This window comes from Salmo trutta, chromosome 21, assembly GCF_901001165.1.
Source record: "Salmo trutta chromosome 21, fSalTru1.1, whole genome shotgun sequence".
NCBI classification, from domain to species: Eukaryota; Metazoa; Chordata; class Actinopteri; order Salmoniformes; family Salmonidae; genus Salmo; species Salmo trutta.
In genome coordinates, this window is record NC_042977.1 from 48,801,643 (window position 1) to 48,828,414 (window position 26,772).

At 43.2% G+C, this 26,772-nt stretch overlaps 2 protein-coding genes across 2 annotated transcripts in view; both read right to left on the reverse strand.

The window, feature by feature from the left end:
* Window positions 1-785, reverse strand: part of LOC115157599 (vesicle-associated membrane protein-associated protein A) — a 34,432-nt gene extending 33,647 nt beyond the window's left edge. Inside the window, exon 1 of the mRNA XM_029705986.1 lies at window positions 623-785. Coding sequence (XP_029561846.1) covers window positions 623-680 — 58 coding nt within the window. The 5' untranslated portion in view covers window positions 681-785. The remainder of the gene's footprint in view (window positions 1-622) is intronic.
* A 6,937-nt stretch (window positions 786-7,722) lies between these two features.
* Window positions 7,723-24,105, reverse strand: LOC115157600 (ras-related protein Rab-31). Its single transcript, XM_029705987.1, has 7 exons — window positions 23,779-24,105; window positions 23,112-23,191; window positions 22,155-22,236; window positions 17,186-17,257; window positions 16,622-16,728; window positions 13,815-13,924; window positions 7,723-11,641 (listed from the first exon to the last, which is right to left on the reverse strand). Exons 1-7 carry the CDS (start codon window positions 23,812-23,814, stop codon window positions 11,544-11,546), a joined length of 585 nt encoding a protein of 194 aa, XP_029561847.1. The 5' UTR covers window positions 23,815-24,105; the 3' UTR covers window positions 7,723-11,543.
* Window positions 24,106-26,772: the final 2,667 nt, after the last annotated feature.

The window sequence follows — 26,772 nt, forward strand, 5'->3', positions numbered from 1 at the left end:
ATTTACTAACAGAGTACGTTCAAAACGTTGCAAACATTCACCAACCAAATGACTGAGAAAATACGTTTTAGTTACATACCTAGTTAGCTAGTTTAACCACCAATGACTACTTCACAAAACAGGACACCTTTAAAAAAAACTAAATTGGTTAACTACATGTCCTCCTTGTATGTTAGTTTATTGGTTAACAAGTTGTAAAAAAAAATAATAATAATAATAAACCTTTGCACTAGTTAAGTGAACGTTAACATTCCTTATGTGTGGACAAGTCTGTCATAAGAAACGGGCGAGATGACAATGCAGTCAGAGACAAAACGATTCCCGGGGTAGAGTTTCAGTTTGTGACATGAAGCCAAGACCCACGCAGGTTAAGCACGTCTGTTCCAGTGCGGTGATTCACCCAGCGGCCTGGTCTCTCCGTTCCCCCCACGAAACAAAATGGCGGCGGTGGTGGAGACCAACCGAGCTACGTTAACTACGAAACGAACCGAAAGGGAAGAGTGAAATCATCCGACAATTATAGGATTGTCTCGGAGATTTAAAACCAAAAACAAACAACCAACAAAAAAAATAATATATATATATATATATAAAAAAAAATGTAAAGGTAAAATACACTTACCTTTAAATCTGAGGTCACAAGGGGGATCTAGAACAAGGATCTGCTCCAACTTTGACATATTTATCTATAGCGTTGTGACGAGACACACTGTGAAGAGGTAGTCCTGCTATAGCTGGAGCTGAAGAGTCGCTGACTGCTCTCTGCTCTGACAACCTGAACGAGCACACGGGAGCAAATATTTCAACGCGCGATTCCATAGTGCGCGTTCACGTGGTGGGTCTTCACTAATTAATAATAACAAACTCTTTTTATTTATTTTTTGGAGCTGATTTGATTAAGTTAGTTAGTTAATCAAATACGTAATAGTCATGTAGGCTACTTTTATTTTATTTTTTTTAAATTTTGGGGACACAGATCCTTCCTGGAAAAATATGTATTTTATAGATAGACCTAAATGCCATATTGGTTCAAATTTGTTGATAGACTTATTTCAGCAAACTTGATTTATGGGGTATTTTGATAGGCATGGTTCCCAGTACTGTATTGATATTGTTTAAGTGATACTTCTCTGGATACATGTGTGTGTTGAGAGCAATGACTCTATATATATAGCCTATATATTATATATATATTATATATATATAATATATATATATATATATATATATATATTATATATATTATATATATATATATGTATGAAGAAGTTGAAAATTAACTTGTGCATGTGTAAGAAGGGAGTGTGTGTGTGTTGAAGCGGAGAGCATGTGTGCCTGTGCTTTCTCTCTCTGTATTACTGTGTTTAACCTTTATTTAACTAGGCAAGTCAGTTTAGAACAAATTCTTATTTACAATGATGGCCAAACCCTAACCCGGACGACACTGGGCCAATTGTGTGCCGCCCTATGGTACTCCCAAACACGGCCGGTTTGTGACACAGCCTGGAATCGAACCAGGGTGTCTGTAGTGACGCCTCTAGCACTGAGATGAAGTGCCCGTAGACTGCTGCGTCTTCTCTGGAGCACAAAATAAACTCCTAACCTTATTTGTTTTACAACTTTAAACTCAGAACACTCTCTACTCTACCTTTCTCTCTTCGGACCTTTTGAGAGCCTCGTCTAGGGTTAAGTCCATCTTCGTGACAGAGCGGCGGTGCAGACTTCCCTGTCAAGGAGCACGTGTAAACTGTTGAGAGGGAGAGTAGTCTGGAGTAGAGCACGGCTGAAAACCCGAGTCTGCTCCGCTCTCCTTCCATCTATTTACAGCATTCCCAAAAGGTCAGAGACCAATACCTTCACTAAATAGGATAAGACTCTTAAAAGACAAACCTTTGGTTTCCTTGAAATGAGAGGTTAAAGACAAAGGGAAAGTGATAACTGTGCAGCAAATGTTTACTAAAACAGTAGTTATACTGTATGTCAGACTATATTAGAAATTTAGATGAAAACTGTCAAAATGTCAAATAAAGCTGAAATATTTCACTGTTTCCCTACAGAAAGTTTGGGATAAATGTCAACTGTCAAATCAGGAGAGAGAAAAAAAAAACAGGAAATATATTCCAATTGAATTGCGCTTAATGTAAACAGCCAATGAGAGGAGAGCGGACAGTGTGTCTTTACCACTGAAGTCCAGTGGGTAGATACAAAGTATCGTTTTACAGTTACTGCACTTGGGAGCCATGATACATGACACTGATTTCACTCACAAATCGTTTTTACACTTGTTCTGGTTTCTCAAATAGCATCCGACACGTGTCAAAAAATAAATGTCACCAGCATTTCCTATTGGATGTTAGATGTGTATTCCCTGTGTAATCGCATATAACTACAAACAGCCTTTCCCCTAGTTTCATTTATAAGTGGGTTGCAAAAGCCGCAACCGATCCAAGTAACATCCAGGCACTCTGACATCAAAATGTCAAAATGACACCAATACAGTAGACACCATGCAGGAGGTAAGAGGGGGCTGAAACAAATACAGTAGACACCATGCAGGAGGTAAGAGGGGGCTGAAACCAATACAGTAGACACCAGGCAGGAGGTAAGAGGGGGCTGAAACCAATACAGTAGACACCATGCAGGAGGTGAGAGGGGGCTGAAACCAATACAATAGACACCATGCAGGAGGTAAGAGGGGGCTGAAACCAATACAGTAGACACCATGCAGGAGGTAAGAGGGGGCTGAAACCAATACAGTAGACACCATGCAGGAGGTAAAAGGGGGCTGAAACCAATACAATAGACACCATGCAGGAAGTAAGAGGGGGCTGAAACCAATACAGTAGACACCATGCAGGAGGTAAGAGGGGGCTGAAATCAATACAGTAGACACCATGCAGGAAGTAAGAGGGGGCTGAAACCAATACAATAGACACCATGCAGGAGGTAAGAGGGGGCTGAAACCAATACAATAGACACCATGCAGGAGGTAAGAGGGGGCTGAAACCAATATAATAAACACCAGGCAGTAGGTAAGAGGGGGCTGAAACCAATACAGTAGACACCAGGCAGGAGGTAGGAGGGGGCTGAAACCAACACAGTAGACACCATGCAGGAGGTAAGAGGGGGCTGAAACCAATACAATAGACACCATGCAGGAGGTAAGAGGGGGCTGAAACCAATACAGTAGACACCAGGCAGGAGGTAAGAGGGGGCTGAAACCAATACAATAGACACCATGCAGGAGGTAAGAGGGGGATGAAACCAATACAATAAACACCAGGCAGTAGGTAAGAGGGGGCTGAAACCAATACAGTAGACACCAGGCAGGAGGTAAGAGGAGGCTGAAACCAATACAATAGACACCATGCAGGAGGTAAGAGGGGGCTGAAACCAATACAATAGACACCATGCAGGAGGTAAGAGGGGGCTGAAACTAATACAATAGACACCATGCAGGAGGTAAGAGGGGGCTGAAATCAATGCAATAGACACCATGCAGGAGGTAAGAGGGGGCTGAAACCAACACAGTAGGCACCATGCAGGAGGTAAGAGGGGGCTGAAACCAATACAATAGACACCATGCAGGAGGTAAGAGGGGGCTGAAACCAATACAGTAGACACCATGCAGGAGGTAAGAGGGGGCGGAAACCAATACAGTAGACACCAGGCAGGAGGCAAGAGGGGGCTGAAACCAATACAGTAGACACCTTGCAGGAGGTAAGAGGGGGCTGAAACCAATACAATAGACACCATGCAGGAGGTAAGAGGGGGCTGAAACCAATACAGTAGACACCATGCAGGAGGTAAGAGGGGGCTGAAACCAATACAATAGACACCATGCAGGAGGTAAGAGGGGGCTGAAACCAATACAATAGACACCAGGCAGGAGGTAAGAGGGGGCTGAAACCAATACAATAGACACCATGCAGGAGGTAAGAGGGGGCTGAAACCAATACAATAAACACCAGGCAGTAGGTAAGAGGGGGCTGAAACCAATACAGTAGACACCAGGCAGGAGGTAAGAGGGGGCTGAAACCAATACAATAGACACCATGCAGGAGGTAAGAGGGGGCTGAAACCAATACAATAGACACCATGCAGGAGGTAAGAGGGGGCTGAAACCAACACAGTAGACACCATGCAGGAGGTAAGAGGGGGCTGAAACCAATACAGTAGACACCATGCAGGAGGGAAGAGGGGGCTGAAACCAATACAATAGACACCATGCAGGAGGTAAGAGGGGGCTGAAACCAATACAATAGACACCATGCAGGGGGTAAGAGGGGGCTGAAACCAATACAGTAGACACCATGCAGGAGGTGAGAGGGGGCTGAAACCAATACAATAGACACCATGCAGGAGGTGAGAGGGGGCTGAAACCAATACAATAGACACCATGCAGGAGGTAAGAGGGGGCTGAAACCAATACAATAGACACCATGCAAGAGGTAAGAGGGGGCTGAAACCAATACAATAGACACCATGCAGGAGGTAAGAGGGGGCTGAAACCAATACAGTAGACACCATGCAGGAGGTTAGAGGGGACTGAAACCAATACAATAGACACCATGCAGGAGGTAAGAGGGGGCTGAAACCAATACAGTAGACACCATGCAGGAGGTTAGAGGGGGCTGAAACCAATACAATAGACACCATGCAGGAGGTAAAAGGGGGCCGAAACCAATACAGTAGACACCATGCAGGAGGTAAGAGGGGGCTGAAACCAATACAATAGACACCATGCAGGAGGTAAGAGGGGGCTGAAACCAATACAATAGACACCAGGCAGGAGGTAAGAGGGGGCTGAAACCAATACAATAGACACCATGCAGGAGGTAAGAGGGGGCTGAAACCAATACAATAGACACCAGGCAGGAGGTAAGAGGGGGCTGAAACCAATACAATAGACACCATGCAGGAGGTAAGAGGGGGCTGAAACCAATACAATATACACCAGGCAGTAGGTAAGAGGGGGCTGAAACCAATACAGTAGACACCAGGCAGGAGGTAAGAGGGGGCTGAAACCAATACAATAGACACCATGCAGGAGGTAAGAGGGGGCTGAAACCAATACAATAGACACCATGCAAGAGGTAAGAGGGGGCTGAAACCAATACAATAGACACCAGGCAGGAGGTAAGAGGGGGCTGAAACCAATACAATAGACACCATGCAGGAGGTAAGAGGGGGCTGAAACCAATACAATATACACCATGCAGGAGGTAAGAGGGGGCTGAAACCAATACAATAGACACCAGGCAGGAGGTAAGAGGGGGCTGAAACCAATACAATAGACATTATGCAGGAGGTAAGAGGGGGCTGAAACCAATACAATATACACCAGGCAGTAGGTAAGAGGGGGCTGAAACCAATACAGTAGACACCAGGCAGGAGGTAAGAGGGGGCTGAAACCAATACAATAGACACCGTGCAGGAGGTAAGAGGGGGCTGAAACCAATACAATAGACACCATGCAGGAGGTAAGAGGGGGCTGAAACCAACACAGTAGACACCATGCAGGAGGTAAGAGGGGGCTGAAACCAATACAGTAGACACCATGCAGGAGGGAAGAGGGGACTGAAACCAATACAATAGGCACCATGCAGGAGGTAAGAGGGGGCTGAAACCAATACAATAGACAACATTCAGGGGGTAAGAGGGGGCTGAAACCAATACAGTAGACACCATGCAGGAGGTTAGAGGGGGCTGAAACCAATACAATAGACACCATGCAAGAGGTAAGAGGGGGCTGAAACCAATACAATAGACACCATGCAGGAGGTAAGAGGGGGCTGAAACCAATACAGTAGACACCATGCAGGAGGTTAGAGGGGACTGAAACCAATACAGTAGACACCATGCAGGAGGTTAGAGGGGGCTGAAACCAATACAATAGACACCATGCAGGGGGTAAGAGGGGGATGAAACCAATACAGTAGACACCATGCAGGAGGTAAGAGGGGGCACCCCATCTACAGTCCCAGTCAAAAGTTTGGACACACCTCGTCATTCAAGGGTTTTTCTTTATTTTTACTATTTTCTATATTTTAGAATAAAAATGAAGACATCAAAATATAAAATAACACATTTGGAATCATGTAGTAACCAAAAGTGTTAAACAAATCAAAATAGATTTTAGATTCTTCAAAGTAGCCACCCTTTGCCTTGATGACAGCTTTGCACAATCTTGGCTTTCTCTCAACCAGCTTCATGAGGAATGCTTTTACAACAGTCTTGAAGGAGTTCCCACATATGATGAGCACTTGTTGGCTGCTTTTCCTTCACTCTGCGGTCCAACTCATCCCAAACCATCTCAATTGGGTTGAGGTCGGGTGATTGTGTTGGCCAGGTCATCTGATGCAGCACTCCATCACTCTACTCCTTGGTCAAATAGCCCTTACACAGCCTGGAGGTGTTTTGGGTCATTGTCCTGTTGAAAAACAAATGATAGTCCCACTAAGCGCAAACCACATGGGATGGCGTACCGCTGCAGAATGCTGTGGTAGCCATGCTGGTTAAGTGTGCCATGAATTCTAAATAAATCACAGACAGTGTCACCAGCAAAGCACCCCCACACCACCTCCTCCATGCTTCACAGTGGGAACCACACATGCGGAGATCATCCGTTCACCTACTCTGCGTCTCACAAAGACATGGAGGCTGGAACCAAAAATCTCATATTTGTACTCATCAGACCAAAGGACAGATTTCCACCGATCTAATATCCATTGCTCGTGTTTTTTGGCCCAAGCAAATGTCTTCTTATTATTGGTGTCCTTTAGTAGTGGTTTCTTTGCAGCAATTTGACCATGAAGGCCTGATTCACACAGTCTATTCTGAACAGTTGATGGTGGTCCTCATGAGAGCCAGTTTCATCATAGCGCTTGATGGTTTTTGCGACAGCACATGAAGAAACGTTCAAAGTTCCTCAGGATTGACTGACCTTCATGTCTTAAAGTAATGATGGACTGTCATTTCTCTTTGCTTATTTGAGCTGTTCTTGACATAATATGGACTATCTTCTGTATACCACCCCTACCTTATCACAACACAACTGATTGTCTCAAAAGAAATTCCACACATTTAATTTTTTCAATTTTTTTTATTTAATATTTATTTAACTAGGCAAGTCAGTTAAGAACACATTCTTATTTACAATGACGGCCTACATCGGCCAAACCCGGACGACGCTGGGCCAATTGTGCGCCACCCTATGGGACTCCCAATCACGGCCGGTTTTGATTCAGCCTGGATGAACTTTTAATAAGGCACAGATGTTAACTGAAATGGATTCCAGGTTGAATGAACGACAAGAGAGTGCAAAACTGTCATCGAGCCTACTTTGAAGAATCTCGAATATAATATATATATATTTGATTTGTTTTAACACTTTTTTGGTTACTACATGATTCCAAAATGTGTTATTTCATAGTTTTGATGTCTTCACTATTATTCTACAATGTAGAAAATAGTACAAATAAATAAAAACGCTGGAATGAGTAGGTGTGTCCAAACTGTTGACTGGCAATGTATATAATAGTATTGGAAAACAGTCCATTTGTGGATCAGAGGTGATTGTCACATCCTGACCATGGAGTGCTGTTATTTTCTATGGTAGAGTAGGTCAGGGCGTGACAGGGATAGGAATAACTTTTACAATTGTCATTCTATGGAGGCAACAACACAACAGAAACAAAGAGGTAAAGAACCAAGAGAAAATACAAATAATACCACTTTATTATCAGACAGATTAATACATAAAATGTTAGTGTTATATATAGAAAAGGAAATAACTTGATTCAAGTACACAAAAAAGTAACAATTTAAACTATTAATAATAATAATAATAATAATAATAAATGTCATATTAGATTTTGTCTACAGAGGGAAGACAAAGGCAATTGTTTGCATTGCAGAATGGACTGTATGTATAAATGGTTACAGGCAAACTCAGGCTGAGAAGTGTCCAAGTCTAGTTTTATTGATGCCACACTTGGACATTTGATATTTGTCAAGTTTGTACAGAATACTACATCTCAGTATTGTGAGCTAACACCTCTGTGTGTGTGTGTGTGTGTGTGTGTGTGTGTGTGCGTGCGTGCGTGCGTGCGTGTGTATAACTGTACACAGACGAATGTCAAACAGAAGAAAAAAAAACATGGACAATCTTTTCTGTCTCCTCTACAGTATCTTCCCACAAAGTACATTTATTTATTTTTTAAAATCCAAACATATGGTACTGTTAGATCCGCAAGGACTGTTGCTGTAAACTCAGCTTTATACTTACAAAAAGGTACACATGCTGTACAGTTCTACACATCCTTTTAACTAGATCTACTTTACGGCAACTCAGCTATTACCAACACCACATTGGGAATGTAGTCATTAAATGTAGTCATTAATACTGTGTCATTGTTTTTCCTGAGAAAGTACAGGAACTAGCTACATAAAAGTGCCACTTTAAAATCCCAATAATAAAAAATAAGAAAGACAATTTAAAATCCACTCCCAAGTGGTTGAATCAAAGAGGCTATATTACCTCACAGATACAGTAGTTAGTCCACCGATCAATCAATCTGCTCATCTGGACTTATAATTGTCAATAGTTGTATTTATTGTGATAGTGGCCCTTTTTCAGTAGTTGGTCAATATTACATAATAATAACAACATATGGATGTTAGTTACAACATAGCAAAAAACAAACAACACATGGCCACTCAGGTGTTCGAATGCATGCTACTTCGTCCTTCAAATTTACATTTTGAACACCTTATACATTCTCAAAATACATATTCTATACCAGCATTTCAATGGGGAAAAAGACAACGGTTGGCGATACCAAATTCATGAAATCAATATCAGCAGCTACAAAGGGATTCTATCTATCGATCTAAGCGATACTGGAGCCTCAAGGCAACAATGCAATCACTGGATCTGCTCAACTGTTGACTGCATATTCTGGAATGAGAATTTGGATTGTAATCTCTATATATATCGTATAAGAATTCCGAACGTAATCTCTAGTCTGCATGAATATTTGAGTCATTTTATTAAAACGTCATTAAACTTAACTAGATTATTTATTATTTGTGCAATTTATCCAAATGTTCATGTTCAGCGCGTTAGAGATGAGATCTAACATGTTTCGATTTTCAAGATTAAATGTTTTTTTTATTTTTTTTATTGTGCTGCTAAAAATGAAATTAAAACATATACCAGTATGCATATAAAAGTCTCTGTCTATTGTTTTTTTAAAGGTCGACTGCCCCTTAGAATTAACTCCTCCATTTTTAAAACAGCCTTTGTGACATCACTATGAGTCAGAATCATTTCTAAATGGCAAAATTGACTAGAAAGTTTAAAAATTGGATAATTTTTGGTCATAAAGTCAGTCTCGTCCAAAACAAGAGTTCGGTAAATGACTGAGTCATGACTTACTTGAGGGTTTGGGATTACAATCATGTCAACAATTCGTGCCCCCTTTTGACTTTTAACACATGGTGGCACCATGTTTTCTGGGAAAAGACTGGGCGTATTCGCTATGACGGAGATCTCTCTTTAAGGAGGACCAATGGAATAGTCTAAAATGTGCAAACCCGGCCCACCTGGCACATCATAGGACAACACCTTACCAACAAGTCAGTTCATTAAATTTCTGTCCCGGGCAACTGTAAGTGTTGTTATTGTGAACTGGAAACGTCTAGGAGTAACAACGGCTCAGCCGCAAAGTGGTAGGCCACACAAGCTCACAGAACGGAACCGCCGACTACTGAAGTGCGTAAAAATAGTTTGTCCTCGGTTACAACACTCACTACCGAGTTCCAAACTGCCTCTGGAAGCAACGTCAGCACAAGAACTGTTAGTCTGGAGCTTCATGAAATTAGTTTCAATGGCCGAGCAGACGCACAGAAACCTATGATCACCATGCGCAATGCCAAGCGTCGGCTGGAGTGGTGTAAAGCTCGCCGCCATTGGACTCTGGAGCAGTGGAAACGCATTTTCTGGAGCGATGAACCATGCTTCCCCATTTGCCAATCCGATGAACGAATCTGGGTTTGGCAGATGCCAGGAGAACTCTACCTGCCCCAATACATAGTGCCAACTGTAAAGTTTGGTGGAGGAGGAATAATGGTCTGGGGATGTTTTTCATGGTTCAGGCCCCTTAGTTCCAGTGAAGGAAAATCATAACGCTACAGCATACAATGACATTCTAGATGATTCTGTGCTTCTAACTTTGTGACAACAGTTTGTTTACCTTCAGTCATGGCCGTTAGAATTTCTTAATGAGAATTGCTGAAAAACGTGGACAAATCAGGAAGTGCAGTTCTCCTTTAAATTGTGTGTAATTTCAGGATCCATTTTCTGATGTTCATCTCTAACCAAAAACACTAGAGGGCGACAAACTGGTTTCCCCTCCTGAGTCAGCACACACAGGCCCAGTCCAGAAATAACACTTACAACACACCTTACCAAGGCACTGGAGTCAATCTGAGAACACGTATAAGAAATATGGGGAAATGTCCACCTACTGTATCTTTCTATGGGTTACTGTATCTTTCTATGGCTTACTGTATCTTTCTATGGCTTACTGTATCTTTCTATGGCTTACTGTATCTTTCTATGGGTTACTGTATCTTTCTATGGCTTACTGTATCTTTCTATGACTTACTGTATCTTTCTATGGGTTACTGTATCTTTCTATGACTTACTGTATCTTTCTATGACTTACTGTATCTTTCTATGAGTTACTGTATCTTTCTATGACTTACTGTATCTTTCTATGGGTTACTGTATCTTTCTATGGGTTACTGTATCTTTCTATGACTTACTGTATCTTTCTATGGGTTACTGTATCTTTCTATGGGTTACTGTATCTTTCTATGACTTACTGTATCTTTCTATGGGTTACTGTATCTTTCTATGGGTTACTGTATCTTTCTATGACTTACTGTATCTTTCTATGGGTTACTGTATCTTTCTATGACTTACTGTATCTTTCTATGGGTTACTGTATCTTTCTATGGGTTACTGTATCCTTATCTGGGTTATAGGGGTGGTTTCTGCACCTGGACACGCTGGTTACTATGCTACAGGTGAGAGGGTCTGATCTATCACAAGCCAAAGCCATGTTGTCGTCCTCCTCTCCCCTGAGACCAATGTACTGTATATGCACAGTGGACTGTGTGGTGGTGGACTGTGAGTAGTTGAGCCATGCAGCAGTGTATTACAATGTTGCATTGTGGACCCTGTGATCCATGCAGCTGTTTATGTGTGGAACCAAGGCCAGTGATAATCTCACTGGCAAATCTGATGCAGAATTCTGAACCAACTCATTGTTCCCTAAACTCCTTGTTCCCTAAACTCCTTGTTCCCTAAACTCCTTGTTCCCTAAGAGGAAATGTGGTGATCAGATAAACTAGATAGGTGAATCATATACCTGTCCAATCCCTTTAAATCGAGAGCAGGGGGGGGGGGGGGGTGCTATGGTCTAGGCGTGGTAGGGTGCTCGGTGTCTATTTGGGACTCAGCAGTAGTCTTACTAGCAGCAGAGTTTGTTAGACGGAGGAGACTGCCGGGTTATCTTGAAGGGCTCGTTACCGTCAACGTCTGGATTCTCCAGAGGTGGAATCTGTTTACCTGAAACACAACACAGGAGCAGTTTGAACGAGCAGTTTGAACAACCAGGTGCAGTTTGAACGAGCAGTTTCAACAACCAGGTGCAGTTTTAAACAACCAGGTGCAGTCTGAAGGTGCAGTTTCAGCAACCAGGTGCAGTTTGAAGGTGCAGTTTTAAACAACCAGGTGCAGTTTCAGCAACCAGGTGCAGTTTTAAACAACCAGGTGCAGTTTCAGCAACCAGGTGCAGTTTCAGCAACCAGGTGCAATTTTAAACAACCAGGTGCAGTTTTAAACAACCAGGTGCAGTCTGAAGGTGCAGTTTCAGCAACCAGGTGCAGTTTGAAGGTGCAGTTTTAAACAACCAGGTGCAGTCTGAAGGTGCAGTTTCAGCAACCAGGTGCAGTTTGAAGGTGCAGTTTTAAACAACCAGGTGCAGTTTCAGCAACCAGGTGCAGTTTTAAACAACCAGGTGCAGTTTCAGCAACCAGGTGCAGTTTCAGCAACCAGGTGCAGTTTTAAACAACCAGGTGCAGTTTCAGCAACCAGGTGCAGTTTCAGCAACCAGGTGCAGTTTTAAACAACCAGGTGCAGTTTTAAACAACCAGGTGCAGTCTGAAGGTGCAGTTTTAAACAACCAGGTGCAGTTTTAAACAACCAGGTGCAGTCTGAAGGTGCAGTTTTAAACAACCAGGTGCAGTTTTAAACAACCAGGTGCAGTTTGAAGGTGCAGTTTCAACAACCAGGTTCAGTTTTAAACAACCAGGTGCAGTTTGAAGGTGCAGTTTGAAGGTGCAGTTTGAAGGAGCAGTTTCAGCAACCAGGTGCAGTTTGAACGAGCCGTTTTAAACAACCAGGTGCAGTTTTAAACAACCAGTTGCAGTTTTAAACAACCAGGTGCAGTTTGAAGGAGCAGGTGCAGTTTGAAGGTGCAGTTTTAAACAACCAGGTGCAGTTTTAAACAACCAGGTGCAGTTTGAAACAACCAGGTGCAGTTTGAAGGAGCAGTTTTAAACAACCAGGTGCAGTTTTAAACAACCAGGTGCAGTTTTAAACAACCAGGTGCAGTTTGAAGGTGCAGTTTTAAACAACCAGGATCAGTCTGAAGGAGCAGTTTTAAACAACCAGGTGCAGTTTTAAACAACCAGGTGCAGTTTTAAACAACCAGGTGCAGTTTGAAGGAAGTTGAGGTAGTTTCTGGAATAACTAGGGTTAGCAATGGCTCCGGAAGCTACCTTCCTTGAAACTGCACACAGAGACATACAAATAGGTATCCACTTTGTTCATCTTACTCTGGGTATGTAGAAAAAGGGCTTAATAATTGCCAAGATCTCACACTATCCCTTTAAGTGGTGAATCCTAACTTTCACTTAAGTGAAAATCTGAATGAAGTGGAAGTTCAGATTTGTCCCTAAGACAGCTGCTAACAGGCACTGTAGTGAATGGTGCTACTCTGTCTTACTAGGTTGGATGGAATATTGTAGTGTCTACAACAAACATAAATCAAAAGAAATTCATGCTTTAGTTCAGTGACTTTATTTAACTAGGCAAGTCAGTTAATAAGAACAAATTCTTATTTACAATGACGGCCTAGGAACAGTGGGTTAAACTGCCTTGTTCAGGGGCAGAATGACAGATTTTTACCTTGTCAGCTCAAGGTTACTGACCCAACGCTCTAACCACTAGGCTACCTGCCGCCCCTACGCTCTAACCACTAGGCTACCTGCCGCCCCTACACTCTAACCACTAGGCTACCTGCCGCCCCTACACTCTAACCACTAGGCTACCTGTCGACCCTACACTCTAACCACTAGGCTACCTGTCGACCCTACACTCTAACCACTAGGCTACCTGTCGACCCTACACTCTAACCACTAGGCTACCTGTCGACCCTACACTCTAACCACTAGGCTACCTGCCGACCCTCCACTCTAACCACTAGGCTACCTGCCGACCCTACACTCTAACCACTAGGCTACCTGTCGACCCTACACTCTAACCACTAGGCTACCTGTCGACCCTACACTCTAACCACTAGGCTACCTGCCGCCCCTACACTCTAACCACTAGGCTACCTGCCGCCTCATGGAACATCTTGAATAACAATTCATGATAAAACAAACTAAACAGTGTTTGATGTGGTCGTATGGAACGAACCACCCTGCCAACATAAACTCTAAACTGAGACACTTACTGATCTTCTGAAAGAGCTCCTCCACATTGACAGCGTTTCTGGCGCTGGTCTCCATGAAGATAGCTGCGATGGACTCAGCAAAGTCCTTAGCTTCCTTCATAGGAACTTCCCTGTTAAAAGAGATACTATAAACTACAGCTTGGGTTGACTCATCAACAGGGCTTTTCCATAACAGCCTTTAACATGGTGGTGACTCATCAACAGGGCTTCCGTAACAAACAGCCTTTAACATGGTGATGGTGACTCATCAACAGGGCTTTTCCATAACAGCCTTTAACGTGATGGTGACTCATCAACAGGGCTTCCATAACAGCCTTTAACGTGATGGTGGTGAGGTTGTACCCTTGTGAGAATGTCAGCTCAGAATAGTATTTTAGTTGTTAAGTAAAGAAAATTAAACCCTTGTTGTCAACTTACTAATCAAATCAAATGTATTTATATAGTCCTTCTTACATCAGCTGCTATCTCAAAGTGCTGTACAGAAACCCAGCCTAAAACCCCAAAACAGCAAGTAATGCAGATGTAGAAGGACGGTGGCTAGGAAAAACTCCCTAGAAAGTCCAAAACCTAGGAAGAAACCTAGAGAGGAACCAGGCTATGAGGGGTGGCCAGTCCTCTTCTGGCTGTGCCGGGTGGAGATTATAACAGAACATGGCCAAGATGTTCAAATGTTCATAGATGACCAGCAGGGTCAAATAATAATAATCACAGTGGTTGTCGAGGGTGCAACAGGTCAGCACCTCAGGAGTAAATGTCAGTTGGCTTTTTCATAGCCGATCATTGAGAGTATCTCTACCGCTCCTGCTGTCTCTAGAGAGTTGAAAACAGCAGGTCTGGAACAAGGTAGCACGTCCGGTGAACAGGTCAGGGTTCCATACTACACTTCCTTAGCTTGAGACTGGTAGCTAGGGCTAATACTTCCTAGTCATAAATGTAACAAAGGTGGACATCGATGTCCTGTCAATGAAATGGCTCTTATGGCAAACGACAGAGCAGAGTTGTATTGCAGAGTCCCAACAATAACACACAACACCAAGGCGACCAATCAACAGGGTTTCCATTAGAGGTCGACCGATTATGATTTTTCAACGGCGGTACCGATTATTGGAGGACCAAAAAAAACGATACCGATTAATCGGACGAATGTAATTTTTTTTTTGTAATAATGACAATTACAACAATACTGAATGAACACTTTTATTTTAACTTAATATAATACATCAATAAAATCAATTTAGCCTCAAATAAATAATGAAACATGTTCAATTTGGTTTAAATAATGCAAAAACAAAGTGTTGGAGAAGAAAGTAAAAGTGCAATATGTGCCATGTAAGAAAGATAACGTTTAAGTGCCTTGCTCAGAACATGAGAACATGAAAGCTGGTGGTTCCTTTTAACACGAGTCTTCAATATTCCCAGGTAAGAAGTGTAAGGTTGTAGTTATTATAGGAATTATAGGACTATTTCTCTCTATACGATTTGTATTTCATATACCTTTGACTATTGGATGTTCTTATAGGCACTTTAGTATTGCCAGTGTAACAGTATAGCTTCCGTCCCTCTCCTCGCTCCTACCTGGGCTCGAACCAGGAACACATCGAAAACAGCCACCCTCGAAGCATCGTTACCCATCGCTCCACAAAAGCCACGGCCCTTGCAGAGCAAGGGGAACAACTACTCCAAGTCTCAGAGCGAGTGACGTTTGAAACGCTATTAGCGCGCACCCCGCTAACTAGCTAGCCATTTCACACCGGTTACACCAGCCTAATCTTGGGAGTTGACAGGCTTGAAGTCATAAACAGCGCAATGCTTGAAGCACAGCAAAGCGCTGCTGGCAAACGCACTAAAGTGCTGTTTGAATGAATGCTTACGAGCCTGCTGCTGCCTACCATGGCTCAGTCAGACTGCTCTATCAAATATCAAATCATTGACTTAATTATAACATAATAACACACAGAAATACGAGCCTTATGTCATTAATATGGTCGAATCCGGAAACTATCATTTTGAAAACAAAACGTTTATTCTTTCAGTGAAATAAGGAACCGTTCCGTATTTTATCTAACGGGTGGCATCCCTAAGTCTAAATATTCCTGTTACATTGCACAACCATCAATGTTATGTCATAATTATGTACAAATCTGGCAAATTAGTTCGCAACGAGCCAGGCGTCCCAAACTGCTGCATATATCCTGACTCTGTTGCACAGAACGCAAGAGAAGTGACACAATTTCCTTAGTTAAAAGAAATTCATGTTAGCAGGCAATATTAACTAAATATGCAGGTTTAAAAATATATACTTGTGTATTGATTTTAAGAAAGGCGTTGATGTTTATGTTTAGGTACACATTGGTGCAACGACAGTGCTTTTTTCGCGAATGCGCTTGTTAAATAACCGTTTGGCGAAGTAGACTGTGATTCAATGATAAATTAACAGGCACCGCATTGATTATATGCAACACAGGACAAGCTAGTTAACCTATTAATATCATCAACCATCTGTAGTTAACTAGTGATTATGTTAAGATTGATTGTTTTTTATAAGATACGTTTAATGCTAGCTAGCAACTTACCGTGGCTTCTTGCTGCACTCGCATAACAGTTAGTCAGCCTGCCACGCAGTCTCCTCGTGGAGTGCAATGTAATCGGCCATGATCGGTGTCCAAAAATACCGATTACCGATTGTTATGAAAACTTTAAATCGGCCCTAATTAAATCGGCCATTCCGATTAATCGGTCGACCTCTAGTTTCCATGACAACGTTAGCCCTTTAACACGGTTCTACAGAAGTGGTGAAGGACTGATACCTGATGTCCCCCAAATCCTTCTTGTTCCCTGCCAAGGCAACAATGATGTCCTCAGGACCGTGCTCCTTCAGCTCCTTCACCCATTTCTTTAGTGTCTGGAAAGAGTCCTGACGGACAGACAGCCAGACAGAACAGGGCAGACAGACAGGCGAACAGAGCAGACAGACAGGCGAACAGAGCAGACAGACAGGCGAACAGAGCAGACAGAACAAGGCAGACAGAACAGACCAATGGCCAGGTTACACTTTACTACAGGACTGATTTGTCAAACTTTGCTTTTTACCCCCAAAGCCTCCTTTCTCTAGCCTGGCCCGTATTCATAAAGTAGAAGTTCTGATCTTGGATCAGGTCCCCACTTGTACAATATAAATTCTAAATTATAATGATCTGAAAGGCAAAACTGATCCTAGATCACCTACTGTGAGACGCTTTATGAATACAGGACCTGGTCTCAGATCTGTTTTGGCATGACAATGACCACAGGAGTTGGCAAGACAACACAAATAGACCAGACTGTAATGTCTCTAGTCTGGAATCCACACAGAATATTGATCGGTTCTTTACCAGTTTGGTGATGTCATAGACTATGACAGCAGCGGCAGAGCCTCGGTAGTACATGGGAGCCAGCGAGTGGAACTAGAACAAAAACGATACAGGAAGTTAGCTATGAACAAGGGAGGTTGCAGTTCATATGACTGCATGACTTGGTTTTAACCATGTTTAACTAACTTCAGCTTTAGGGTTAAAAAAAGAAGAAGAAATATTCAAGTTTAAATAGAAATAGGAAATAATATACATTTGGAGAAAGAGATGACGAGATACCAGCTACAGTATAGCAAAACAAATATAACTGTGAGCTATTTTCCCACCCATGTGTTAAGGACGTAACGAGACTGTCACGCCCTGACCTGAGAGAGACGTTTTTCTCTGTTTGGTTAGGTCAGGGTGTGACATGGGGTGGGCATTCTATGTGTTGTATTTCTATGTTTTTTTTTTCTTCTTCTTCTTTGATTGGCCCGAGTATGGTTTCCAATCAGAGGCAGCTGTCATTCGTTGTCTCTGATTGGGAATCATACTTAGGCAGCCCTTTTTCCCCCCACAGTCAGTTGTGGGATCTTGTCTTTGTGTTGCATGTGTTTTGCACGCATAGCTTTTCGTTCGTTGTGATGTTTATTGTTTTTACTGGTTCACATTGAAAATAAAATACAATGAACCCAACCCACGCTGCACCTTGGTCACAGAGACATTCTAACAGCACGCCTGGTCAGCATATTGCCCTTCCTACACATATTTCCATTTACACACACACACACACACACACACACACACACACACACACACTTTTCCATTTACACCCCACCCCTGTGAGTCATCACGCCACAACAATACTATGAACCTTGAACTCTGACCCTGTGTAACAGAATAACAAACCACATGTTCTCTGAGAATTGGGAATCCTTCTCATGATGACGAGACATATGTTACACAGTCAAGAAAAGATTGTGTAAGCCACTTGAGCAGTGATTGGACAGACACCAATCGGACACAGGAAGTATGGCTACGGCAACGCGAGACAAGACAACAACGTCAAACTAAATCTCGGTCCAACGGACAAATCATATAGTGAGTAGTCGCCCATTTCTGATCCTTCCAGTCTCCATGAATCAGCCTTTACCTTGTTGACTAGATAAAATGAAAACAAAGTGAACAGGTTTTTCTAATCTCCCGGAATGAGTTGGGTCTTATTTTAGTTCAAATATTTTTTATTGAACACACACACACACACAAGAATGGTGTATAGGTATAAAAGAGAAGTTTACAGTTCTTATCTAAACGTAAGAGAACAGACATTAACCACAAGACCCAGAGTTCTGGGCACAAAACAAATATTACAAAACAAGACATACAGAACAAGGACAGGTAGAAAGAAAAAGGGTAGATGTAACCCCCCTTATCCCCCCCTTATACCACCCTTATTACACCCTTTCCCACCCTTATTCCCCCCTTATTCCACCCTTATACCCCCCCTTATTCCACCCTTTCCCCCCCTTATTCCACCCTTATACCCCCCCTTATTCCACCCTTATTCCCCCCTTATTCCACCCTTTCCCCCCCTTATTCCACCCTTATACCCCCCCTTATTCCACCCTTTCCCCCCCTTATTCCACCCTTATTACACCCTTATCCCCCCCTTATTCCACCCTTATACCCACCCTTATTCCACCCTTATTCCACCCCTTATACCCCCCTTATACCCCCCTTATTACCCCCTTCATACCCCCTTATTACACCCCTTATTACACCCCTTATTACACCCCTTATACCCCCCCCTTATTCCACCCTTATACCCCCCTTATTACACCCCTTATTACACCCCTTATTACACCCCTTATTACACCCCTTATTACACCCCTTATACCCCCCCTTATTCCACCCCTTATTCCACCCTTATACCCCCCCTTATTCCACCCTTATTCCCCCCTTATTCCACCCTTATACCCCCCCTTATTCCACCCTTTCCCCCCCTTATTCCACCCTTATCTCCCCCTTATTCCACCCTTATTCCACCCTTATACCCCCCCTTATTCCACCCTTATACCCCCCCTTATTCCACCCTTATACCCCCCCTTATTCCACCCTTATTCCACCCTTATTCCACCCTATTCCCCTCCCGACTGCTCGGGTGGCGGGGCCAGCACATGCTGCCCAAAGGTAGATTACCATATGACAATTGAGAGTGCGTTAAAAAGTGCAAATTCACAGCGCCGACTGGTCCAAGTAAGAGAGGAAAGGCTGCCAGAATGAGTTGGCAAACCCAACCAGAGATGGCAAACCCAACCAGAGATGGCAAACCCAACCAGAGATGGCAAACCCAACCAAACCCAACCAGAGATGGCAAACCCAACCAGAGATGGCAAACCCAACCAGAGATGGCAAACCCAACCAGAGATGGCAAACCCAACCAAACCCAACCAGAGATGGCAAACCCAACCAGAGATGGCAAACCCAACCAAACCCAACCAGAGATGGCAAACCCAACCAGAGATGGCAAACCCAACCAAACCCAACCAGAGATGGCAAACCCAACCAGAGATGGCAAACTCAACCAAACCCAACCAGAGATGGCAAACCCAACCAGAGATGGCAAACCCAACCAAACCCAACCAGAGATGGCAAACCCAACCAGAGATGGCAAACCCAACCAGAGATGGCAAACCCAACCAGAGATGGCAAACCCAACCAAACCCAACCAGAGATGGCAAACCCAACCAGAGATGGCAAACCCAACCAGAGATGGCAAACCCAACCAGAGATGGCAAACCCAACCAGAGATGGCAAACCCAACCAGAGATGGCAAACCCAACCAGAGATGGCAAACCCAACCAAACCCAACCAGAGATGGCAAACCCAACCAGAGATGGCAAACTCAACCAAACCCAACCAGAGATGGCAAACCCAACCAGACCCAACCAGAGATGGCAAACCCAACCAGAGATGGCAAACCCAACCAGAGATGGCAAACCCAACCAGAGATGGCAAACCCAACCAAACCCAACCAGAGATGGCAAACCCAACCAAACCCAACCAGAGATGGCAAACCCAACCAGAGATGGCAAACCCAACCAAACATGGCAAACCCAACCAAACCCAACCAGAGATGGCAAACCCAACCAGAGATGGCAAACCCAACCAGAGATGGCAAACCCAACCAAACCCAACCAGAGATGGCAAACCCAACCAAACCCAACCAGAGATGGCAAACCCAACCAGAGATGGCAAACCCAACCAGAGATGGCAAACCCAACCAGAGATGGCAAACCCAACCAAACCCAACCAGAGATGGCAAACCCAACCAGAGATGGCAAACCCAACCAGAGATGGCAAACCCCAACCAAACCCAACCAGAGATGGCAAACCCAACCAGAGATGGCAAACCCAACCAGAGATGGCAAACCCAACCAAACCCAACCAGAGATGGCAAACCCAACCAAACCCAACCAGAGATGGCAAACCCAACCAGAGATGGCAAACCCAACCAGAGATGGCAAACCCAACCAAACCCAACCAGAGATGGCAAACCCAACCAAACCCAACCAGAGATGGCAAACCCAACCAGAGATGGCAAACCCAACCAGAGATGGCAACCCAACCAGAGATGGCAACCCAACCAAACCCAACCAGAGATGGCAAACCCAACCAGAGATGGCAAACCCCAACCAAACCCAACCAGAGATGGCAAACCCAACCAGAGATGGCAAACCCAACCAAACCCAACCAGAGATGGCAAACCCAACCAGAGATGGCAAACCCAACCAGAGATGGCAAACCCAACCAGAGTTGGCAAACCCAACCAGAGTTGGCAAACCCAACCAGAGATGGCAAACCCAACCAGAGATGGCAAACTCAACCAAACCCAACCAGAGATGGCAAACCCAACCAGACCCAACCAGAGATGGCAAACCCAACCAGAGATGGCAAACCCAACCAGAGATGGCAAACCCAACCAAACCCAACCAGAGATGGCAAACCCAACCAGAGATGGCAAACCCAACCAGAGATGGCAAACCCAACCAAACCCAACCAGAGATGGCAAACCCAACCAAACCCAACCAGAGATGGCAAACCCAACCAGAGATGGCAAACCCAACCCAACCAGAGATGGCAAACCCACCAGAGATGGCAAACCCAACCAACCAACAGAGATGGCAAAACCCAACCAGAGATGGCAAACCAACCAGAGATGGCAAACCCAACCAAACCCAACCAGAGATGGCAAACCCAACCAGAGATGGCAAACCCAACCAGAGATGGCAAACCCAACCAAACCCAACCAGAGATGGCAAACCCAACCAGAGATGGCAAACCCAACCAAACCCAACCAGAGATGGCAAACCCAACCAGAGATGGCAAACCCAACCAGAGATGGCAAACCCAACCAGAGATGGCAAACCCAACCAGAGTTGGCAAACCCAACCAGAGATGGCAAACCCAACCAGAGATGGCAAACCCAACCAGAGATGGCAAACTCAACCAAACCCAACCAGAGATGGCAAACCCAACCAGACCCAACCAGAGATGGCAAACCCAACCAGAGATGGCAAACCCAACCAGAGATGGCAAACCCAACCAGAGATGGCAAACCCAACCAAACCCAACCAGAGATGGCAAACCCAACCAGAGATGGCAAACCCAACCAGAGATGGCAAACCCAACCAAACCCAACCAGAGATGGCAAACCCAACCAAACCCAACCAGAGATGGCAAACCCAACCAAACCCAACCAGAGATGGCAAACCCAACCAAACCCAACCAGAGATGGCAAACCCAACCAGTGAGAGCAGAGGACACCGCTGAGAGGAGAAGGGCTCATAATAACGTCTGGAATGGAAACCATGTGTTTAAAAAATATCATTCCATTTAACTCCATTCCAGTTCATTATAACAAGCCATCCTCCAATCAGCAGCCTCCACTGAGTGAGTTATGTTGAACAGATAAAGGATGAGGAAAAGGAGAAAAAGAGGAGGTACCCACCCTTTCCTGTCCCGCTGTGTCCCAGATGAGGAACTTGTGTAGTTCATGTCCACACGGTACCGTCTTGGTTAAAAACGATGCCCTGCAAGTATCACAGAACATTAGGCCAAGCTCAGTCTAAATCCTTAAGACAACTGTTGGAATGATAGAATACTGTTAACTGCTTGATGACAGAATAGGTCAGGACAGAGCAGGACAGGTCAGAGCTGGACAGGTCAGAGCAGGACAGGTCAGAGCAGGACAGGACAGGTCAGGACAGGACAGGTCAGGTCAGGACAGAGCAGGACAGGACAGGTCAGGACAGGACAGGTCAGGACAGAGCAGGACAGGTCAGAGCAGGACAGATCAGAGCAGGACAGGTCAGAGCAGGACAGGTCAGAGCAGGACAGGTCAGAGCAGGACAGAGCAGGACAGGACAGGTCAGGACAGAGCAGGACAGAGCAGGACAGGACAGGTCAGGACAGGACAGGTCAGGACAGGTCAGGACAGAGCAGGACAGGTCAGAGCAGGACAGGTCAGAGCAGGACAGGTCAGGACAGGTCAGGACAGGTCAGAGCAGGACAGGACAGGACTTGACAGGTCAGGACAGAGTACATTTACATTTACGTCATTTAGCAGACGCTCTTATCCAGAGCGACTTACAAATTGGAACTCAATTCTGTCTCTCACTGTTCAAATAAACCTACCATTAAAATTATAGACTGATCATTTCTTTGTCAGTGGGCAAACATACAAAATCAGCAGGGGATCAAATACTTTTTCCCCTCACTGTAATTGCTAATTTCCTTTTCTTCCCTGGACATAAGACAGAGTTTGAGACTCTGGTTTTATTTGAGATTTTCTTGCAATTAACTTGATTTTCCTGAAAGGTCTCCAGAACAGGACAGATAGGAAGCTAATTACACACTTGTTGCTGCCTATTGCATAAAATAAGGTATTAACGTTCATACAACTTACCCTATCGTTGGACTAACGTTGTGGTCAAAATGGTCCTGTACAAAACGACATACAATACTAGACTTGCCCACTCCTGTATCCTACAGCAGAAAGAAAAATAACACATTGGTGAAATGCTATATAAAAGGTTTACTATGTCTGTACAAAAGACTTGAGAAGATACACAACGCTATTGGCTAAAGCATCCTAGTAGCCTGTTGTTGTTGTTATTGTTGTTTATGCGAACCAAGGATACATACATACTGAATCCGTAGGACCGAAAGGTGACTTTATAAACTTTAACGGGATGGCGGCGTCACGGCTGGTATTAGTCAGAAGAGCCATTCCAACAAAACAAATGCATCGTCAGGGAAATCTCTCAATGGACAACAAACAACAACATAATACAAAACGGGATTTATAAAAGCCTATCAAGGTCAGGGGAAAGGTTATGTGGCGGCGACTCCACTTTATTTTACTAAAATAAATTTGGTCTCAATGTACAACGATTCTTGGACAAGATGAGATAATAACGGTGCAGTTTCTATACAAAGTTATTAAATCCTAGCAAGACGGATATGAATTCAAAACGACCGAGTTCCCAGTGTAGAGAGACACAACCGGACCGCAGACAGACAGACAGACAGACAGGAGAGAATCAAACCACCCAATAACTTCTTTCACTTACTCCTAGAAGACACACTTTTAATTCCCGTATGGCCATTTTTAAAAAGGTTATGACAATCTAGGCATTACTTCTCCCGTTTCTTGTCAACGCCTTTTGTCTCTCCACGGTTTGCTTACAACGTGTTTTTTCTTTCTTTCTTTAGCTGAAGAGAAATAAGTTCAGCCCTTAAAAACAGGACTTAACGGCCATCTTTCCAAATGTAACGGGATCAGCTGGAGAAAAACCCTCCGTTACGCTCAGTGTCACGTCACCGCGTAACCGCGTAACCGCCTCCGTTACGCTCAGTGTCACGTCACCGCGTAACCGCGTAACCGCCTCCGTTACGCTCAGTGTCACGTCACCGCGTAACCGCCTCCGTTACTTTTACGATGAAAAATACATGAGAAGTGAAGAAGACAAGGAGTTTAAAGGAAGAATAGTACCAGAGAATAAAATAAATAAACGGTTTTATTTTAATCTCAAGATTAGCGGTCCCCCCCCACAAAACAGGAGTGAATATGTTTGAGTAAAGAGACAAAGTGGACAATATAACAGCAACAAACCCGTGTGGCTCAGTTGGTAGAGCAACGGCAGGGTTGTCGGTTCGATTCCCACAGGGGACCAGTACGGAGAAGAAAGAAAAAAAATGTATGAAATGTATACACATCCAGGTATGTTAATTATTAATGTAGCCTGTGACAATGGACCAGAGTTCAGTGAGGAAACTTTTGGCATAGTAATATTTAGAGTTTGTTCCCGAAGTTTCCAATATGACCTATCAATAAGTTTTGAATAGACAGAGTTGTGATACACACGGCTGCAGCTTGGAGAGAATGATGTTCCTTAAGTCTGCTTCATCTCCAAGTTTCTTAGACCCACTGTGCTACTGATTGCAATTTGGGGGGTCAGGCTCTATATAACCCTTCCTGACAAATGTTGTTAAAACAGCTATATAAATAAAATACAAATATTCATTCATTGATTGACAAAACAACCTTGGGGTCATTTTACTGGTGTTTATAAATAAAATAAAAAAGATGACCAATAAGGAAGCATAATGTTCAGTTAGTTCTTTATTTATTCAACGGGCATGGGAAGCTACGAAAGCCTTTTAACAATATGAAAATAACCTTATGCCGAAGATTATAAACCACAGTTATGAGTCATATCCATTTCAAATCGCAACAGATCCGTTAATAAACAATATCATTTCTAAATCACATTAAACCGACCAACAGGATTTTCTGAGACGCTGTAGAACAGAACGCTGTCATACTGGAGTCTTCCTTCAGTTAATTCAGATCATTACTGATGTCAACAACAAAACAAAAACAAAAAAAACAAACAGAAATGCCAAACCAAAACATCATAAGAGTTGAAAATACAGTATGTTTTACATTTTACAGTTAATGTACATGCACATCCTGCTGCTCCGTCTTAAATGTCCTTCGCTTTCACCCATCACAGATTGACAACGATCGATAAGATGTTTCCATTGTAAATGGTCATAGACTAGGCATTCTGAAATTACTGACTTATAATGTTGATTTGCGCCCACTTATAACAGGCTCTTGTTGATTAGGGCACAGAACGAAAACAACAAAAAATAACGTTTTAAAAATGTTTTGCAACGGAAAGCGAAAAAAAAACATGCATTTCTTATTGAACAAGTCCAGGTAGTGCCTCCCCGTTTTCAGTTTGTTTTCTACCGTTTGGTGCCTAATGAACACATCCCAGTCCTTCTGAACCCTCTGGCATTAAGAGATGTAAATTATGAATATGGGAGGAAAAAAAAAAAAGCAGGCAATATTTTACTTGAAGGGCACCTACATAAGGACTTCATAACACATTCATAACCCATCCATAAAACATTCATAAGCACTACATATGTTGACAAGCCATTTCGTAATGCAATCTCTTTGGGTTCTGAATGTGTACTATAGATCATTCAACAGGTTTATATTAACAGGCACAGCAGTGCTAAGTGAAGTTGACATGTTTTGTGCTGTTTCTTCAGTTTAGTATCATCTGCTATATATTATATTACTGAATAAATGGCATCAGGTAGGTACATTTAAAACATTTTATATTTGCAAGGATTTAGTCTTCTCCCAATATTTACCAGCGTATTATGTAAATACATAGATAGACTAATCACCAATATCTACCAGAGAATTATGTAAATATATAATATATATATAGATAGACTAATCGGCAGGGTAGCCTAGTGGTTTAGAGCGTTGGATTAGTAACCGTAAGGTTGCTGGGATCGAATCCCCGAGCTGACAAGGTCGTTCTGCCCCCTGAACAAGGCAGTTAACCCACTGTTCCCCAGTAGGCCGTCATTGAAAATAACAATTTGTTCTTAACCTTTATTTAACTAGACAAGTCAGTTAAATAAAAAAATTAAATAAATAAAATTAAAATAAAATGTATTAATGTTTCCAAATATTTATATTTCATATTCATCATGCAGCACAACGTCAACATGTGTGTAAATGGAGCGTTTCTATGTTTTGTAGTAAAATAAAAAAAATAGAGGAAGACAAGTGTTTCCAATGACATCATCGGTGCGCATCATGTGATTCTAACCAATTATGAGCAGCCATGTGATTCTAACCAATTATGAGCAGCCATTGCATGTCATTGGAAACGCTCGTAATTAATTATATTATACTACAACAACAAAAATAGAAACGCTCCATTTTCTCACATGTTGAGATGATGAATATGAAGATGTACATTTTTTTTGGCATTTCTCTTTAATGTTGTCTTTAGTGGTTCTATAGACCGAACAGACCAGTCTCTGTCTCTGTCTCTCTCTGTGTCTCTCTCTCTCTGTGTCTCTCTCTCTCTCTCAGTGTCTCTCTCTCTCAGTGTCTCTCTCTCTCAGTGTCTCTTTCTCTCTCAGTGTCTCTTTCTCTCTCAGTGTCTCTTTCTCTCTCTCAGTGTCTCTCTCTCTCTGTGTCTCTCTCAGTGTCTCTCTCTCTCTCTCTCTCTCTGTGTCTCTCTCTC

Bases quoted from the DNA above. Each gene is read 5' to 3' on its own strand.
- LOC115157600 (XM_029705987.1), bottom strand. From the start codon at position 23,814: ATGGCCATACGGGAATTAAAAGTGTGTCTTCTAGGA. The intron at 17,258-22,154 runs GTGGGTACCTCC...TTTTTGTTCTAG, and splicing joins ACACAGCGGGACAGGAAAGG to TTCCACTCGCTGGCTCCCAT. The intron at 16,729-17,185 runs GTAAAGAACCGA...TCTGTCCGTCAG, and splicing joins TCTATGACATCACCAAACTG to GACTCTTTCCAGACACTAAA.